Source organism: Scyliorhinus torazame, chromosome 18 (genome assembly GCF_047496885.1).
Source record: "Scyliorhinus torazame isolate Kashiwa2021f chromosome 18, sScyTor2.1, whole genome shotgun sequence".
Lineage (NCBI taxonomy): Eukaryota > Metazoa > Chordata > Chondrichthyes > Carcharhiniformes > Scyliorhinidae > Scyliorhinus > Scyliorhinus torazame.
The window spans coordinates 75,158,163-75,177,563 of record NC_092724.1 but is presented as its reverse complement, the minus strand read 5'-3'; the positions used below and the strand labels follow the sequence as shown (position 1 = coordinate 75,177,563).

The 19,401-nt window shown below is 49.0% G+C and overlaps 1 protein-coding gene across 1 annotated transcript; it reads right to left on the bottom strand.

Moving 5' to 3' along the window:
• Positions 1 to 5,009: 5,009 nt before the first annotated feature.
• On the bottom strand, positions 5,010 to 16,182 carry LOC140395313 (uncharacterized). The gene is made up of 2 exons (XM_072482928.1): positions 16,032 to 16,182; positions 5,010 to 11,234 (listed from the first exon to the last, which is right to left on the bottom strand). Exon 2 carries the CDS (start codon positions 11,222 to 11,224, stop codon positions 9,845 to 9,847), a length of 1,380 nt encoding a protein of 459 aa, XP_072339029.1. The 5' UTR covers positions 11,225 to 11,234; positions 16,032 to 16,182; the 3' UTR covers positions 5,010 to 9,844.
• Between the last annotated feature and the right edge of the window lie 3,219 nt (positions 16,183 to 19,401).

Sequence of the window (19,401 nt, the reverse complement as noted above, 5' to 3'; positions counted from 1 at the left end):
CCACCTCTTCGTGGGGAAAGCAGCCTGTGGTCATCTGGGACTATGGCAACTTAACCACCTATTAGACAAAGTCTCGGTTTTCTTAACCAACTGAAAATATTGCATATAAAGTCAGTGTTTGAGGGAGGATTAGAGGCCCTGGCTTGTTCTGAAGGCACTCGACTCTGTTCTGCTCAAATGTCAAAATCCTATCTGGCTGCATCACAGCCTGGTATGGCAACTGCTCGGCCCAAGACCGGAAAAAACTACAGTCATGAACACCGCCCAGTCCATCACACAAACCCACCCCCCATCCATTGACTCTGTCTACACCTCCCATTTCCTTGGGAAAGTGGGCAGCATAATCAAGGACCCCTTCCACCTAGCTTACTCACTCTTCCAACTTCTTCCCATCGGCAGGAGATACAAAAGTCTGAAAACATGCACTAATGAATTCAAAAAGCTTCTTCCTCGCTGTTACGACTCCTAAACGACCCTCTTATGGACTGATGGACCTATCTGATCTCTTCACCCGATGTGTCTATGTATTTACATTGTATATTTTATGTTTGCCCTATTATGTATTTTCTTTTCATGTATGGAATGATCTGTTTGAGCTGCATGCAGAACAATACTTTTCACTGTACCTCGGTACACGTGACAATAAACCAATCCAACCAAATTGTTTGATGACAGAGATTTCTCTATTTGGGTCTGTCAAAGATTATTTTTTCCATGTATTTGGATCCAGCTGGCAAGGTCTAAGGTTGGCTTTCCAATTATTTTTGTATCTAAGTTTGGGACGTCCTGTGATGCTCAGCTGCCTGTAGGGTACATACCTCCGTAGGAATCCTCCGTACGAACCACACATCAGACCTTGCTCTCAATACCAGGTATGCAGCACTTTGCAAGAACCTCCATGTTGGGGGTTTTGTCCTGCCACCTGATGTTACAAATAGATCTCGGACTGAAGATGGAGATGCTTCTCGTTGTTTTACGTGAGATTGTCTAAAAGAAATGACGCAAGAACTATTGGACTTTCTGATCACAAACTGTTTCCAAAGTCTGAGTCAGCCTGGTAAACTGCACTTGCTTTTACCAGGCAATGGTTGGTTTTGTCATCCAGCTTAGCGTTACTGGAGAGGATACTCCCAAGTTAGCAAAACTTTTGCACTGAATGGCGGGTGTGTTATTGTTAGTGACTGTGGGGTATAGGAATGAGAGACCAGGATGAGATGATGCAAGATCTCAGTTTTCTCGTCAGGCCAAAGTGTTCTGAGGTTTGCGAAAAGCTGAGGTTACGGAAAAATAAGTAACTGAATATCCTCCGGAATATGAGCTGTGACAGTCCAGTCGTCCATGAACATGAGTTCACTCAGGAGCCATTCAGTAACCTTTGTCCAAGCCTTGAACCTTTGCATTTGAAAAGGTTGCAGTCTGTCCTGAATTGAATGTTTCAAGATGTTTAAGTGCATACATTGCTGAAAGTATATGACCAACAGAGCTGGAGACAATACACAACCTTGCTTGTCACCATTGGTGACAGGAAAGGTATCTGACGACGTACCCCTTTGCATCATGCTGGCTATCTCAAACATGTAAATTACATTAATAATCTTTTCAGGACAGCCACTGAACCTTCCCCAGGTCGTTCCGATTTACTGTATCAAAAGCCTTGGACAAGTTAATTAACAGCCTAAAGAGGTCCCTTTTTACTCGTGGGACTTTTCTTGAATTTAATGTGCTGCTGAGATCTTGTCCACTGTTTGAAGCCATGCTGTGATTCTAGGTACAGAGAGCCAATGAGGTGAGTGACAATCAGTTTAAGAACAACCCTTACAATAATTTGTCCTGCAGTTGAAAGAAATAAAATTCCACAATGTTTGTAACGGATGGACTTTCTTCCTTCCCATTTGTAGAGATGAGTTATGGAGGCATCTTTATAGTCTTGGGGCAAAGTACCCTGGTTCCAGATCAGGCAGAAGAAACAAGTGAGTTTTGTAACCATCCAAGTCCCTCCGTACTTGAATACTCTAGGTGGAATATCATCAGCTCCTGGCACCTTGCAATAGAAAGCTGTTTTATGGTCTTTGTGACTTCTGCTCGAGAAGGATCGAGAGCAAGTTCTTCCAGAGTGTGGTGTTCCACTTGTGATTCAGTGGGATCATTGCACACTATAGACTGTTAGTTTCGGAGATTGATGTCCAACCAGACAATCTCATGCCTATTTGTTAGGTTGCCATCTGTTGAGAAGATGGATGCTATGCTGTTGATTTTGGGGCCATAGACTGATCACATTACTTCTTGTAGAATTTTAGGTCTTTTTTATGTTACTTGAAGGTTATCAGCATTGTTTTCCCACCATTCATAGTTGACATAGAATTTACAGTGCAGGAGGCCATTCGGCCCATCGAGTCTGCACCGGCTCTTGGAAACACCTCCACCCTATCCCCATAACCCCACCCAATACTAAGGGCAATTTTGGACACTAAGGGCAATTTATCATGGCCAATCCACCTAACCTGCACATCTTTGGACTGTGGGAGGAAACCGGAGCACCCGGAGGAAACCCAACGGGGAGGATGTGCAGACTCCGCAGACAGTGACCCAAGCCGGAATCGAACCTGGGTCCCTGGAGCTGTGAAGCAATTGTGCTATCCACAATGCTACCATGCTGCCCAAAGGTATGGCCAATCCACTGAACACGCATATCTTTGGACTGTGGGAGGAAATCTGAGCACCTAGTAGACACGGGGAGAAAGTGGAATTGAACCCGGTCCCTGGCGCTGCGAGGCAACAACGCTAACCACTGTGCCGCTGATGCTGTTTTGACGTAGTTTGGCCTGCAACATGTTTTGTGCAGCGGCATCTGGACTTAGTTACTGTCAATTTCTTTGTAAGATCTGTGAATGCATGCCTATGTCTTGGTTGTTAACACTAACCGGAAAGAACTCCAGCAGATCCCTGCTGACCAAACAGCCGGACACCATCTCGCAACTCCTTGAAGCCTGTTTAACTTTACAAATCTCTGATCATTGCCTGCAAAGTTGTCTAAGCACAGAAACCTCATTGTGCTGCAGCACCATTTATTTCAAGGATTTTTGGTGTTGCTGTCTCCAACCAGGAACTCATCTGGATTGAACTCCGCCACAAAGGAGAAACTCTCTGGATGATGTCTCAGACTCTGGAAATCACCTGACTTCGCAGACGCTGGAAATCACATGAACTAATATTAATTTTTGTAATTCTTTTCCAGCTGTTGTCTATAGTTATGAATCTTACTTTTTTCTATCCCCCATTACTGTACAACCATCCTAGGTTTGAATGTGAATAAATTAACATTTTGATGCCACCATAACACAAGTTTGCTGTGAGTTATTTTTAAATTGGGTCACCCAAACCAAAGGTATGGAGAAACACCCCAGTCTATTTTTTTAAATAGTTGCGATTCAAGGGCAATTAGGGATGGGCAATAAATGTTGGCTTAGCCGGCACTGCGTAATTCCCATGAGTGAATAACAGAAAAAAAAAAATCAAAAATCTGTTTTGGGGCAGATGGGGAGAAGGTATGTAAGTTCAGCTTGCCTCTCTCCTGTCTAACAGGTGGTGCAAAGGAAATTGACCAGAATAGCTCAAGAGATGGGACGTTTTAGTTACAGGTTTAGGTTGGGAACCTCTGGGGTTGGTCTCCTTGGAGCAAAGAAGATTGCAAGATCGGCAAGTAGACAAGTAAAAACTCTTCCCATTTGCTCGTGGTACAAGGACTAAGAAACACAGTTTTAAGATTTTGGTCAGATGTGGGAAGGAGGTGCCAGATGTGAGGAAGAACCTTTTTGTACAGTGAGTGGTAATGTCATGGAACTAGCTGCCAAAAGGGTTGCGAAAGTGGAAAAAATGAAATTGGATGGCCCTTGAAGGAAATAAAATTGTAGGGCTGCAGGGGCTGAGTGGGGAAGTGGGACTAACTGGATTTCTCTGCGCAGAACAAGCATGGACTTGAGGGGTGAATGCAAGAGATGGCTTCTCCCACTCAGGGCAGAGACTATAAGATTACAGGTTTAAGTAGGCATCAAGTAATTGAGCTTGCAAAGGATCAATTGCTGACGTTTTGGCTTTTATTATAGATATTTAAAATAAACTGCCCTCAGGATTTCAAACTGGTGTCAGATGTAGGGTAACTGATGGTAAATTAGTTGCTGCATTTCTCTATGATACAGCTGTAACTATATTTGAGGATGATAAGGAATGGTCACTTTGTGTAGCCACAAAGGTGTTCTGCTTCCGAACTAAGTTCTGCTCAATCACCTGTTTTGAATTTGCATTATTTAAGATTCGTTGCTTGTCATTCAGCCATCAAGTTAATAAAATAAATTTATGGTTACTATTACTCATTTTAATCTTGAGCAGAGATAAGGTTATTTCCTAAAATATATGAGCAAATTAATACTGATATTATCCACCCGAATTTGTAGGACAATGTTTTGCACATGACATCTTATTGCAGTCATAGAATCCCTACAGTGCAGGGGGCCATTCGACGCATTGAGTCTGCAACAGCCCTCTGAAACAGACCCTAACCAAACTCCCATCCTATCGCTGTAATCGCGTAACCACACTTAACCGCATATCCCTAGACACTAAGGGGCAAAAGATATGGCCAATCCACCGAACACGCACATCTTTGGACTGTGGGAGGAAATTCGAGCACCTAGTAGACACGGGGAGAAAGTGAAAGCACCACAAAGACCCAAGACTGGAATTGAACCCGGGTCCCTGGCGCTGCGAGGCAGCAACGCTAACCACTGTGCCGCTGATGCTAGTCTCCTCCTGGTTGATCTAAACCAACCATAGACTCATTTCACCCAGTGTTATTTAGAATGTTCTTGTCTCGTTCTTGTGCTGAGGGGATTGCTGAACCAACATTTGAGGCCCGTAATTACTCATCAATCCCCAGCAAGACTCCGTTATGGTAGGTTAGGGAGGCTCTGGTGTTTGTATGCAAGGAAGAAAGAGTTCTCAGCAAAGAGCAGTTAGCACTGTTTGAGATTTTAAGAATAAAAACTGAAGTTTCTATTTTGTATCAAAGACTGAAGTTTGGAAGTAAATTAGCATTTCAGTAAAATCACTGATTTAAGGTTCTGAAACAGTGGCTCTTTAGGGACACTGCAGCTGGTCTTATTTTGAAGTCAGAAAAGACTTAATACACCATGGGCTGGATTCTCCGTTAACCGACGCTGAAATCGCTAAACGCGATCGGGCAGAGAACGGCTACCGACGCCGAATTCGAGCGAGACACCAGTTTGACGCCAAATCGGAATTCTCTGCCCCCCCAAAAACGATGTAATTGCGACGCTCGCCGCGTGGTCTGAAAATACAGCAGGCATATCATTAGCGGGCCTGACGACCAATTCTCCGGGTCCTCAGCGATTCAGCATCTCGGATGGGCCGATTTCCCAATGCCGTGTTTCTAACGTGCTTTTAAAAATCGGGAACCTGGCGTGCAGCAGAGAGGCGGTAGGAAGTGGCGTGGGGTGACTGCAGGCTTCCGGCTAGGACACCGGCCGTGCTGGCTGCGGTGGGGGGGGTGAGGGGGACCTGCCAGGGCCAGGGAAGGGCCGAGCAGCCAGGGAGCCCTCCAACAGGGAGCCACAGCCCACCATTACGAGGCCATCTTGCTGGCCACCCATCCCGGCCCCAGGGTGCACGCAGCGACTACGGCCATATGGATGGGCACTCCCAACCCCCACATGGATGGGCACCCCACCCAACCGGCAACCACCCACCGGGGAACCACACCAACAACAGACCCCAGTGAGGGCATTGCTCGCCAATCGTGCCGCTAGCAGCAGGGTCGGGCACCAGGACCGGGGGCACCGATGGGGCCGGGGAGGGGGCATTTGTGGGTCGGGTGCGCGGCGCAAACCAGGGCCACCGTGTAGCCCATGGTACCAGGTTGGGCACAGGTGTATGCGCCATGATAACATGTTTGCCTTTCACCCCCTGCAGAAAATCATGGCTTTTGGTCATCAACCTGCGATGTTGGCCGCCGTGGCGAAGGCCGTGCCCTGCATGAAGCCCTGTGGCAGCATGAGCGGGTCCGCTGAGAGGGGGCCGAGGCTGCAGCAGAGGAGCGGGCTGCAGAGGGGCAGGTGGCACCCACTTAGGCTGGAGGGCCGGCCAAGGAGTTGGAGGAGGAAGTGCCAAGGAGGCATAGGATGAGGCCCCGCGTGTACCAACGCCACATGTCATTTGAGGACCTTCCGGACCGGGCATGCAGGAGACTGCGGTTGAGCAGGGAGACATATCTGCCAGATGATGGCACACCTGACACTGCATGGGTTATGGGGGAGGACAACCGGTGGCCGTCAAGGTAGCGGTCGCACTGAACTTTTACGCGGTGGGGTCATTCCATTCGCTGAGTGGGGACCTGTCTGGCACAGTTCTGACTCCCTGTATGCCGAGGAGGAGCGGTACATTGAGTACCCTGTGGACCGCGCCCACCAGGATGCCCGGGCAGCGGGGTTTGCTGCCGTCGCCAGGGTGCCCTGGGTCCAGGGGGTGATAGACGGGATGTCACCCTACGACCACCAGCAGATAACAAGCAGCTGTTCACGAACATACGATGAACATACAGATGGTCTGCAATCATCAGATGCGCATCATGCACGTCTGCGCCAGATACCCGGGCAGTGTACATGACTCATTCATACTGGTGCACTCGGTGATCCCTGACATGATCGAGGGACACTCCCCCCCCCCACCCCCTCGGGCTGTGGAGCTGGCTGCTGGGCGACAGGGGTTACCTGTTGTGGTCGTGGCTGATGATGCCTATACAGGGGCCTGCTACAACAACGCCCATACAGCGACGAGGGGTGTGATCGAGAGGTGCTTTGGGGTCCTGAAGATGCGCTTCAAGTGCCTGGACCGCTCTGGAGTGGCCCTCCAGTACGAGGTCAGGTGGGTCGCCCGCATCGTGGTGGTCTGCTGCGTCCTCCACAACATCACACAGCAGAGGGGCGATGTGCTGGAGGAGGATGAGGAGGAAGGGCAGGCCTTGTCAGACGAGGAGGATGATGGGAGGGGGACAACGAGCGGGACATGGGGCCTGGCCAGGCACAGGAGGCCGCTCAACAATACCGCCAGGGCCAGTGCGCACGGGACGCCCTCATCGAGATACGTTTAACCGACTTGGTGGAGGGGGGGGGTTGCTGAACCATCCACCCCCCACTCCCACTGGCCACCCCATCAGACAAAGGCAGGGTTTCAACGGTGTGTAATGTGAAGAGGTATATACAGTTTGTGCCCTAACCCCTATAACTAAACTGTGTACTGCACCCATGCCAACTTAGCTGGCGTCTAACTTTCTGGCCTCACGGACCGTAACATTACGCCTCGGTGGTTCCCGGCTGGACAGCAGGAGTGGAGGCGGACTGCTGTGACTCCTGCCCTGCGACGAGAGTCCCCGTTGGCGCACGTCTCCTGGGGCAGCCTGGCCTGGATGGACCAGCTGCTGCTTGGGCATCCCAGGTGGCGTGATGCCGTCCTGATCTGCCCGCTGCCCACCAGATGCATCGGGGGGGGTGGGGGGGGAGAGAGAGTCCGAGGTGCTGCGCTGTTCCAGCACCTCCCCTGCGGTACGTGCCCCAGCACCTCCTCCTCCCTCGGGGTGCCCGATGGCCCCCAGGCTACTCCATGGGACAGGGCTGCAAGCGGATCCATCCCCTGAGACCCCCCTCCCCGCCACCTGGCGCTCTGGTCTCAAGAGTCTGCACGTTCGCGGCCATGGAGCACAGGGAGTGGCCCATCTCCGTCTGGGACTGCATCACATCACTATGTGACTGTGCCACCACCCTGAGGGTCTGTGCCACATCAGCCAGTGAGTGGGCTGTGTCCCTCAGGGTGTGAGCTCCGTATCTCTGGGTGTGGGCCACATCAGCCAGTGAGTGGGCCACGTTCTCTGGGACTGGGTCACCTCCCTCTGTGTCTGCGCCACGTCGGCCTGCCCCTGGGCAATGCCGCCGATGCTCTCAGCAATGCCCTGCTGTGACTGGGCCACGCTGAGGAGCGCCGCTGCAATTTCCAGGTAGCTCTGGCCCATGGCTGCGTGTGAGAGGGCAGTCCTGTCCTGGGCCTGTGCCCCCGCCTGCACAGAATGCCCCAAGCCTTGCACATTCTGAACCATATCCGACACAGTCTCCCCCATTGCCTCCACTGCGGTTTAAGGCCTGGGTGGCACGCATGACCGGCACCACCCTCAGCTCCTGCACACGGATGGACTGCTCCACCTGCGCCCGCAGGTGTAGGACGCCAGCCGTCATCCACTCCCCTAGCCCCCGGGCTCTGCCTGCATCTCCACTGTGAGTGGGACTGGATGTTCCAGGAGCCCGGGACCCGTCTGAACGGCAGCTGGTTCCTGGGGCCGGGCTGCCCTCTGACCATCCGTCCCTCAGCTGCTCCTAGCTCCATCTGCTGTACAGGACGGACTGTGTGGTGCGCACCACAGTGTGTCCCCAGGAGCCTCTTCGGTAGTTTGCCCAACCGAGATGATAGTCTCTAAGATGGTGGAGGGTGTTGGAGACAGCTGTGACGGAAAGTCCTCCGTCATGAACGTCAGGGTCTCCTGGGTCTCAGGCAGAGAGCTGGTGTTCAGGCTGCTCTCCCCACCAGTGCTCTGCCATCTGGGGGGCACCGGCTCTGACCGGGTGCTCTGGATGGATCGGGACCATCTCGGTCCTGTAAGACAAAAGACGGCATGTATAGTTAGACAGCCGGACGGGGGTGAGGCGTGAAGGTGATGGGGGTGAGAGGGTGATGAAGGGGTGGGGAACACTTGTGACATGACGACCTGCCACTAGGCAGGGGGTCTCACTTCCTCGCCTGCTACCGACCTCCGCCTCGGTGACGTCCCTCTCCTCCAGGCCTCTGACCACGTCCACTGCCCTCTGCTCGGGCATGGTGAGGGGATGCAGTTCTGGTGGTCCACCACCGGTCTTCTCCCGCTCCCGGCGGTTGTGTGCTGCCTTGTCCTGGGGGGGGGGGCAACACAAACAACGACACTGTTAAGACAGTCCGGCGCATGCAGCCCATGGGGTTGGGCAGATGATGGCATCAGTGGCCAGGGCACCCGGCCATTGCGGCATGGGTGTAGGCATGGGGGGGGGGGGGGGGGGGAAGAGGAGGACTGCCAGGGTTACATGTGTGTGGGGGGTAGGAGGGTTGGTGCCGGTGCACAGCGCTGCCTACTCACCCTGGCCGCCCTGAGGAGGTCGTGCAGTTTCTTTCTGCACTGGATGCCAGTCCGGGCAACTTCGTCAACGGCGCTGACTACATCGGCCCAGGCATGGCGAACAGTGGCACCTGACGACCTTTCTCCCAGGCCGGGGTACAGGACCATCCGCCTCTCCTCCACGGTGTCCAGGAGGGTCTCCAGCTCTGCGACCTGGAACCGCGCTGCTGCTCTCCTTCCAGCCATGTTGGCTGCGACAGTGTGTGTGTGTGGGGATGAATTGCTTTAAGTGCTGCTGCAGCTGTGCTGCAATCACGGAACCGGCGGATCAAGCGCCGTTCCACTTGCAAACAGTGGCGTTTCATGTGTCGACCGTGCTAGCCCCTTTGGAGTTGGTGAATCGTTGCACCTGTTGCGCCGTTTCTGCCGTTGTAAAAGTCCACGCAGTCTCAGAAACGGAGAATCCAGCCCTATATGTTTAGAAGTAAGATGGTTAATTGGACCTATATCCAGAATATTAAAATCCAACCCCATTCTAGGTATTATTCACATCAACTGAAATAAACCCCTACTGTCAGAATGAACATTGTTTAGTCCTGGACATGATTCACTGGAAGAGCAGCAAAATCCACTCTGTCATCAGATATGGGCTTGCTGGTGTCTCAGCAGGTCAGGTGAACAAGTGAATCCCTTTCCACAAACAGAACATTTAAATGGCCTTTCTCCAGAATGAACTCGCTGGTGAATAAGAAGATGGTATGATCGAGTGAATCCCTTCCCACAAACAGAGCAGGTGAATGGCCTCTCTCCACTGTGACTACGTCGATGAGTTTCCAGCTGGGATGGGTAATTGAATTCCTTTCCACACACAGAGCAGGTAAATGGCCTCTCCCCAGTGTGAATGTGTCGATGAGTTTCCAGTTTGGACAGGGTCTTAAAACCCTTCCCACAAACAGAGCAGGTAAATGGTCCCTCCCCAGTGTGAACCCGTTGGTGCGTCAGTAGGTTAGAGCTACAAGTGAATCCTTTCCCACAAACAGAGCAGGTGAAAGGCCTCTCTCCAGTGTGACTGCGCCGATGAATTTCCAGGTAGGATGCACAATTGAATCGCTTCCTGCACACAGAGCAGCTGAACGGCCTCTCCCCAGTGTGAATGCGCTGGTGTTTCATCAAGTGAGATGAACAAATGAATCTCTTTTCACACACAGAGCAGCTGAAAGGCCTTTCCCCAGTGTGACTGCGCTGATGAATTTCTAAATGAGCTGGGCAATTGAATCCCTTCCCACACAATGAGCAGATGACCGGTTTCTCCATTGTGTGACTACGTTGATGGGTTTCCAGCCTGGGAAGGGTTTTGAATCCCTTTCCACATTCTGAGCAGGTGAATGGCCTCTCTCCCGTGTGAACTCGTTGGTGTGCCAACAGGCTTGACAACTGAGTAAATCTTTTTGTGCACACAGAGCAGGAGAATGGCCTCTCCCCAGTGTGAACTCTCTGGTGTGTCATCAGGTGGGAAGACTGAGTGAATCCCTTCGTACACACAGAGCAGGTGAAAGGCCTCTCTCCAGTGTGACATCGTCGATGGATTTCAAGGTAAGCTGGTCGAATGAATCCTTTGCCACACACTGAGCAAGTAAATGGCTTCTCTGTAGTATGAATTCCCTGATGCGTCTGCAGGCTGGACAGCTGACTGAATCGCTTGCCACACACAGAGCAAGCAAATGGTTTCTCTCCTGTGTGGCTACGCCGATGAGTTTCCAACTCAGAAGGATAGCTAAATCCCTTCCCACAATCTCCACATTTATACGGTTGCTCCCCAGTGTGGTTTCGTTTGTGTCTCTCCAGATTGAACGACCGGCTGAATGTTCGTCCACACATAGAACATATGTAAGGTTTCTCCCCTTTCTGAACGGCGTGCTTCTCTTCTATATTCAGAGGCTGATGAGGTTTAGCATGTGGTGAATGGAGCAACACTGGCAGATCTTGATGTGATGAGCTTCCCGTATGTAAATCCTCCATCTCTAATATCCTGTAAAGTGAATTTACAAAAGCCATTACTGGAAAGATCATACAATAATTCAGAACACAGTTCAAGTTACCATTGAACATTCTTTCTAAGCTGTAAAAAACACTTGGCATCCAAATTTGGAACCAGCCCTCTTCAATCCAACCGTTTTGCTCCTTCTCTCCTGCAGGCAATGTTTCTGGCTGGGGGGGGGGGGGGGGGGGGGGCAGCCAGAAATCCATTCCATTCTTCATGCATGAACTGAGGCTGCAGAGGACATGGGCACTTTCTAGACTGGATCACTATCGCGTGCAGAAACTCTGGCTCATTTTCTCTGACTTTAGCCCAGCAACATTGAGGCCAAGTGTTGCAGACCCAAATGTTGCCCGATGATAGAGCTGGCCTTCCTGGTCTGAAATGAGAAGCGTCTTCCAAGGAAGAAAGGATTAGAGGATATTTTTAGAGAAATGTGCAGACACTTTAAACAAACCTCTAATAATTCAGATATCAGGTGATAGTGAAGATTGTGGGTTCAAGATCCACTGGAGCCCAGATAATCTAGGTGTTGCCTCCCAGGTGCCAGGGTCCATGTTGTCTCGGATCGTGTTTTAGGGAACCTTAAGGGGGAGGGGGAGCAACCCCAAGTCGTGGTCCACATAGGTACCAACGACATAGGTAGGAAAAGGGATAGGGATGGAAGGCAGGAATACAGGGAGCTAGGGTGGAAACTTAGATCTAGGACAAGCAGAGTTATTATCTCTGGGTTGTTACCCGTGCCACGTGATAGCGAGACGAGGAATAGGGAGAGAGAGGAGTTGAACACGTGGCTACAGGGATGGTGCAGGAGGGAGGGTTTCAGATTTCTGGATAATTGGGGCTCATTCTGGGATCGGTGGGACCTCTACAAACAGGATGGTCTACATCTGGACCAGAGGGGTACCAATATCCTGGGGGGGAAATTTGCTAATGCTCTTCGGGAGGGTTTAAACTAGTTCAGCAGGGGCTTGAGAACCTGAATTGTAGCTCCAGTATACAGGAGGTTGAGAGTAATGAGGTCATGAGTAAGGTTTCAAAGTTGCAGGAGTGTACCGGCAGGCAGGAAGGTGGTTTAAAGTGAGTCTTCTTCAATGCCAGGAGCATCTGGAATAAGGTGGGTGAACGTGCGGCATGGGTTGGTACATGGGACGTCGATGTTGTGGCCATTTCGGAGACATGGATAGAGCAGGGACAGGAGTGGCTGTTGCAGGTGCCAGGGTTTAGATATTTCAGTAAGTCTACTGAGGTAGTATGGGCTGAGGTTAGAAACAGGAAAGGAGAGGTCACCCTGTTAGGGGTTTTCTATAGGCCTCCGAAAAGTTCCAGAGATGTAGAGGAAAGGATTGCAAAGATGCTTCTGGATAGGAGCGAAAACAACAGGGTAGTTGTTGTGGGGGACTTTAACTTTCCAAATATTGACTGGAAACGCTATAGTTCGAGTACTTTAGATAGGTCTGTTTTTGTCCAATGTGTGCAGGAGGGTTTCCTGACACAGTATGTAGATCGGCGAATGAGAGGCGAGGCCATTTTGGATTTGGTACTGGGTAATGAACCAGGACAGATGTTAGATTTGGAGGTAGGTGAGCACTTTGGTGATAGTGACCACAATTCGATTACGTTTACTTTAGTGATGGAAAGGGATAGGTATATACCGCAGAGCAAGAGTTATATCTGGGGGAAAGGCAATTATGATGCGATGTGGCAAGACTTAGGATGCATTGGATGGAGAGGAAAACTGCATGGGATGGGCACAATGGAAATGTGGAGCTTGTTCAAGGAACAGCTACTGCGTGTCCTTGAAAGTATGCACCTGTCAGGCAGGGAGGAAGTGGTCGGGCAAGGGAACCGTGGTTTACTAAGGCAGTCGGAACACTTGTCAAGAGGAAGAAGGAGGCTTATGTAAAGATGAGACATGAAGGTTGTTAGGGCGCTCAAGAGTTACAAGTTAGCTAGGAAGGACCTAAAGAGAGAGCTAAGAAGAGCCAGGAGGGGACATGAGAAGTCTTTGGCAGGTAGGATCAAGGATAACCCTAAAGCTTTTTATAGATATGTCAGGAATAAAAGAATGACTAGGGTAAGAGTAGGGCCAGTCAAGGACAGTAGCGGGAAGTTGTGTGTGGAGTCCGAGGAGATAGGAGAGGTGCTAAATGAATATTTTTCGTCAGTATTCACACAGGAAAAAGAAAATGTTGTCGAGGAGAGTACTGAGATTCAGGCTACTAGACTAGAAGGGCTTGAGGTTCATAAGGAGGAGGTGTTAGCAATTCTGGAAAGTGTGAAAATAGATAAGCCCCTGGGCCGGATGGGATTTATCCTAGGATTCTCTGGGAAGCTAGGGAGGAGATTGCTGAGCCTTTGGCTTTGATCTTTAAGTCATCTTTGTCTACAGGACTAGCGCCAGAAGACTGGAGGATAGCAAATGTTGTCCCCTTGTTCAAGAAGGGAAGTAGAGACAACCCCGGTAACTATAGACCAGTGAGCATTACTTCTGTTGTGGGCAAAATCTTGGAAAGGTTTATAACAGATAGGGTGTATAATCATCATAGATTATCATAGAATTTACAGTGCAGAAGGCCATTCGGCCCATCGAGTCTGCACTGGCTCTTGGAAAGAGCACCCTACCCAAGGTCAACACCGCCACCCTATCCCTATAACCCAGTAACCCCACCCAACACTAAGGGCAATTTTGGACACTAAGGGCAATTTATCATGGCCAATCCACCTAACCTGCACATCTTTGGACTGTGGGAGGAAACCCACGCACACACGGGGAGGACGTGCAGACTCCGCACAGACAGTGACCCAAGCTGGAATCGAACCTGGGACCCTGGAGCTGTGAAGCAATTGTGCTATCCACAAGGCTACCGTGCTGCCCGTCTGGAAAGGAATAATTTGATTCGACATAGTCAACACGGTTTTGTGAAGGGTAGGTTGTGCCTCACAAACCTTATTGAGTTCTTTGAGAAGGTGACCAAACAGGTGGGTGAGGGTAAAGCAGTTGATGTGGTGTATATGGATTTCAGTAAAGCGTTTGATAAGGTTCCCCACGGTAGGCTACTGCAGAAAATACGGAGGCATGGGATTCAGGGTGATTTAGGAGTTTGGATCAGAAATTGGCTAGCTGGAAGAAGACAAAGGGTGGTGGTTGATGGGAAATGTTCAGACTGGATTCCAGTTACTAGTGGTATACCACAAGGATCTGTTTTGGGGCCACTGCTGTTTGTCATTTTTATAAATGACCTGGAGGAGGGCGTAGAAGGATGGGTGAGTAAATTTGCAGATGACACTAAAGTCGGTGGAGTTGTGGACAGTGCGGAAGGATGTTACAAGTTACAGAGGGACATAGATAAGCTGCAGAGCTGGGCTGTGAGGTGGCAAATGGAGTTTAATGCAGAAAAGTGTGAGGTGATTCATTTTGGAAGGAATAACAGGAAGACAGAGTACCGGGCTAATGTTAAGATTCTTGGCAGTGTGGATGAGCAGAGAGATCTCGGTGTCCATGTACATAGATCCTTGAAAGTTGCCACCCAGGTTGAGAGGGTTGTTAAGAAGGCGTATGGTGTGTTAGCTTTTATTGGTAGAGGGATTGAGTTTCGGAGCCATGAGGTCATGTTGCAGCTGTACAAAACTCTGGTGTGGCAACATTTGGAGTATTGCGTGCAATTCTGGTTGCCGCATTATAGGAAAGATGTGGAAGCATTGGAAAGGGTGCAGAGGAGATTTACCAGAATGTTTTCTGGTATGGAGGGAAGATCTTATGAGGAAAGGCTGAGGGACTTGAGGCTGTTTTCGTTAGAGAGAAGGTTAAGTGGTGACTTAATTGAGGCATACAAGATGATGAGAGGATTGGATAGGGTGGACAGTGAGAGCCTTTTTCCTTGGATGGTGATGTCTAGCATGAGGGGGCATACCTTTAAATTGAGGGGAGATAGATATAGGACAGATGTCAGAGGTAGATTCTTTACTCAGAGTAGTAAGGGCGTGGAATGCCCTGCCTGCAACAGTAGTGGACTCGCCAACAGTAAGGGCATTCAAATGGTCATTGGATAGACATATGGACGATAAGGGAATAGTGTAGATGGGCTTTAGAGTGGTTTCACAGGTCGGCGCAACATCGAGGGCCGAAGGGCCTGTACTGCGCTGTAATGTTCTATGTTCTAACAATCCAATGGACTCTTGAGGGGGTGCTGTACTGTTGAATGTGCTGTGCCTTGGATGAGGCATTAAAACAAGGCCATCTCTGGTAAAAGTTCCCATTGCATTATCCCAAGAGGAGTAGCAGTTATCCCAAGTGACCTGGACAATATTTATTGTTATTTCATATAACAAAAACAGATGATCTGGTCATTATCACATTGTTATTTGTGAGAAATTGCTGTGTACACACTTCTACGATGTTTCTTGCATTACAACAGTCAATACAATTCATGAGTATATATATTACAGTAAAGCACTTTGCAATATTCTGAGTTATGAAAGGTGCCTTGTCAATGCATGTCTCTTTTTTTGGTATTGAGAAAGGGAAAGGAATTCACAATGGGTCGGAGACTGCCAACTGCCAGCGTGCAGTCGATGATTGCTGCAGTCTCCCTCTCCACTATACCGGCCTCGGAAACATTGCTTCTGCCACATAGCTGTCTCAGATTGCAGGCCCACGATGTGTGCAGCCTACAGCCGCAATACCCTCCCACCCTGACCCCCAGGTCTCTTCCCACCCGCCCGCCTTTGAACAGATCAAAGCGGTTGTGTCGTTCCCCCAAACCGTGCCGAAAATATTTCACTCACAATTCTTTTGCTCGTGCTGACAAAATTTCAATTTTCGTTATGAAGTTGAGGAATTGTTTTATTATTTTATCGACCAAAAGTCTTTCTGGTCTCAGAGCGGGAACAAAGACACGGCACAACCGGAAACCCCTGCTTCGATTGGCTCCTGAGTGACTAATACGTCATCGGTATGCTCCCGCCCCCGTCTTCCATTGGTCCAGACAACTTGTCAATCATGGTGAGTGAGTCCTATCAATTTAGCTGAAAGTGACAGGCCTCAATGTGTGGGAATGCTGGGAATCTGCAATTATAACTGGGAATAAAACACACAGCATCTATGGAGACATAAATAGAGTTAACGCTGGATAAAAGCAAATTATTGCGGATGCTGGAATCTGAAACCAAAGAGAAAATGCTGGAAAATCTCAGCAGGTCTGGCAGCATCTGTAGGGAGAGAAAAGAGCTAACATTTAACATAGAACATAGAAAATACAGCACAGAACAGGCCCTTCGGCCCACGATGTTGTGCCGAACCTTTGTCCTAGATTAATCATAGATTATCATTGAATTTACAGTGCAGAAGGAGGCCATTCGGCCCTTTGAGTCTGCACCAGCTCTTGGAAAGAGCACCCTACCCAAACTCAACACCTCCACCCAACACCAAGGGCAATTTGGACATTAAGGGCAATTTATCATTGGCCAATTCACCTAACCCGCACATCTTTGGACTGTGGGAGGAAACCGGAGCACCCGGAGGAAACCCACGCAGACACGGGGAGGACGTGCAGACTCCGCACAGACAATGACCCAAGCCGGAATCGAACCTGGGACCATGGAGCTGTGAAGCAATTGTGCTATCCACAATGCTACCGTGCTGCCCTTAAGAACAAATAAATCTACACTATATCATTTTACCGTAATCCATGTACCTATCCAATAGCTGCTTGAAGGTCCCTAATGTTTCCGACTCAACTACTTCCACAGGCAGTGCATTCCATGCCCCCACTACTCTCTGGGTAAAGAACCTACCTCTGATATCCCTCCTATATCTTCCACCTTTCACCTTAAATTTATGTCCCCTTGTAATGGTGTGTTCCACCCGGGGAAAAAGTCTCTGACTGTCTACTCTATCTATTCCCCTGATCATCTTATAAACCTCTATCAAGTCGCCCCTCATCCTTCTCCGTTCTAATGAGAAAAGGCCTAGCACCCTCAACCTTTCCTCGTAAGACCTACTCTCCATTCCAGGCACCATCCTGGTAAATCTTCTTTGCACCTTTTCCAGAGCTTCCACATCCTTCCTAAAATGAGGCGACCAGAACTGTACACAGTACTCCAAATGTGGCCTTACCAAAGTTTTGTACAGCCGCATCATCACCTCACGGCTCTTAAATTCAATCCCTCTGTTAATGAACGCGAGCACACCATAGGCCTTCTTCACAGCTCTATCCACTTGAGTGGCAACTTTCAAAGATGTATGAACATAGACCCCAAGATCTCTCTGCTCCTCCACATTGCCAAGAACTCTACCGTTAACCCTGTATTCCGCATTCATATTTGTCCTTCCAAAATGGACAACCTCACACTTTTCAGGGTTAAACTCCATCTGCCACTTCTCAGCCCAGCTCTGCATCCTATCTATGTCTCTTTGCAGCCGACAACAGCCCTCCTTACTATCCACAACTCCACCAATCTTTGTATCGTCTGCAAATTTACTGACCCACCCTTCAACTCCCTCATCCAAGTTACTAATGAAAATCACAAACAGCAGAGGACCCAGAACTGATCCCTGCGGTACGCCACTGGTAACTGGGATCCAGGCTGAATATTTGCCATCCACCACCACTCTCTGACTTCTATCGGTTAGCCAGTTTGTTATCCAACTGGCCAAATTTCCCACTATCCCATGCCTCCTTACTTTCTGCATAAGCCTACCATGGGGAACTTTATCAAATGCCTTACTAAAATCCATGTACACTACATCCACTGCTTTACCTTCATCCACATGCTTGGTCACCTCCTCAAAGAATTCAATAAGATTTGTAAGGCAAGACCTACCCCTCACAAATCCGTGCTGACTATCCCTAATCAAGCAGTGTCTTTCCAGATGCTCAGAAATCCTATCCTTCAGTACCCTTTCCATTACTTTGCCTACCACCGAAGTAAGACTAACTGGCCTGTAATTCCCAGGGTTATCCCTAGTTCCTTTTTTGAACAGGGGCACGACATTCGCCACTCTCCAATCCCCTGGTACCACCCCTGTTGACAGTGATGATGAAAAGATAATTGCCAACGGCTCTGCAATTTCATCTCTTGCTTCCCATAGAATCCTTGGATATATCCCGTCAGGCCCGGGGGACTTGTCTATCCTCAAGTTTTTCAAAATGCCCAACACATCTTCCTTCCTAACAAGTATTTCCTCGAGCTTACCAATCTGTTTCACACTGTCCTCTCCAACAATATCGCCCCTCTCATTTGTAAATACAGAAGAAAAGTACTCATTCAAGACCTCTCCTACCTCTTCAGACTCAATACACAATCTCCCGCTACTGTCCTTGATTGTACCTACCCTCGCTCTAGTCATTCTCATATTTCTCACATATGTGTAAAAGGCCTTGGGGTTTTCCTTGATCCTACCCGCCAAAGATTGTTCATGCCCTCTCTTAGCTCTCCTAAACCCTTTCTTCAGTTCCCTCCTGGCTATCTTGTATCCCTCCAATGCCCTGTCTGAACCTTGTTTCCTCAGCCTTACATAAGTCACCTTTTTCCTCTTAACAAGACATTCAACCTCTCTTGTCAACCATGGTTCCAAATCTGGATTTGGAGTCCAGATGATCCTTTGTGTCATGTGAAAGTACCTTTAAGACATGGATGCTTAAGCAATGTACCTTTAAGAAAACAGTGATGTCAGAGAGTGGGTGGGGCTGAGCTCAGGTCAGCCATTTTGCAGTTTAGTTTTGCAGTTCAAAAAGAGCTTGTGAGTGTCTGTGTTTTGCAGTGAGCTGGATTTGCTGTGATGTCTGCCATAAAAGACCATCTCTGGATCATTTGGGTGATTTAAACACATACTAGTAAAACCTTTAACCTGATGTGATTTTGTTTAAAGGTGTTAAGTCTCTTGGAAGTTTGAAGGAACATTTCAAGGAATTATTTACTGTTGCAATATTTTCTGTGTTATCTTTGAAGTAGGGATGTTAAGAAGTCCAATGTTTATTTAAGATGTTAAGTTGAGTTCATGGAATAAACACTGTTTTGTGTTTAAAAACCCACGTGTCCATAATTGTAATCCTACACCTAGGGAACAAGCCGTCTGCTAGGAAAAGCAACAAATATATTAAAGGGGGAGGTTGGTGAACTCCAGGATACATTTTGGGGTTCTGAAAACGTCTCG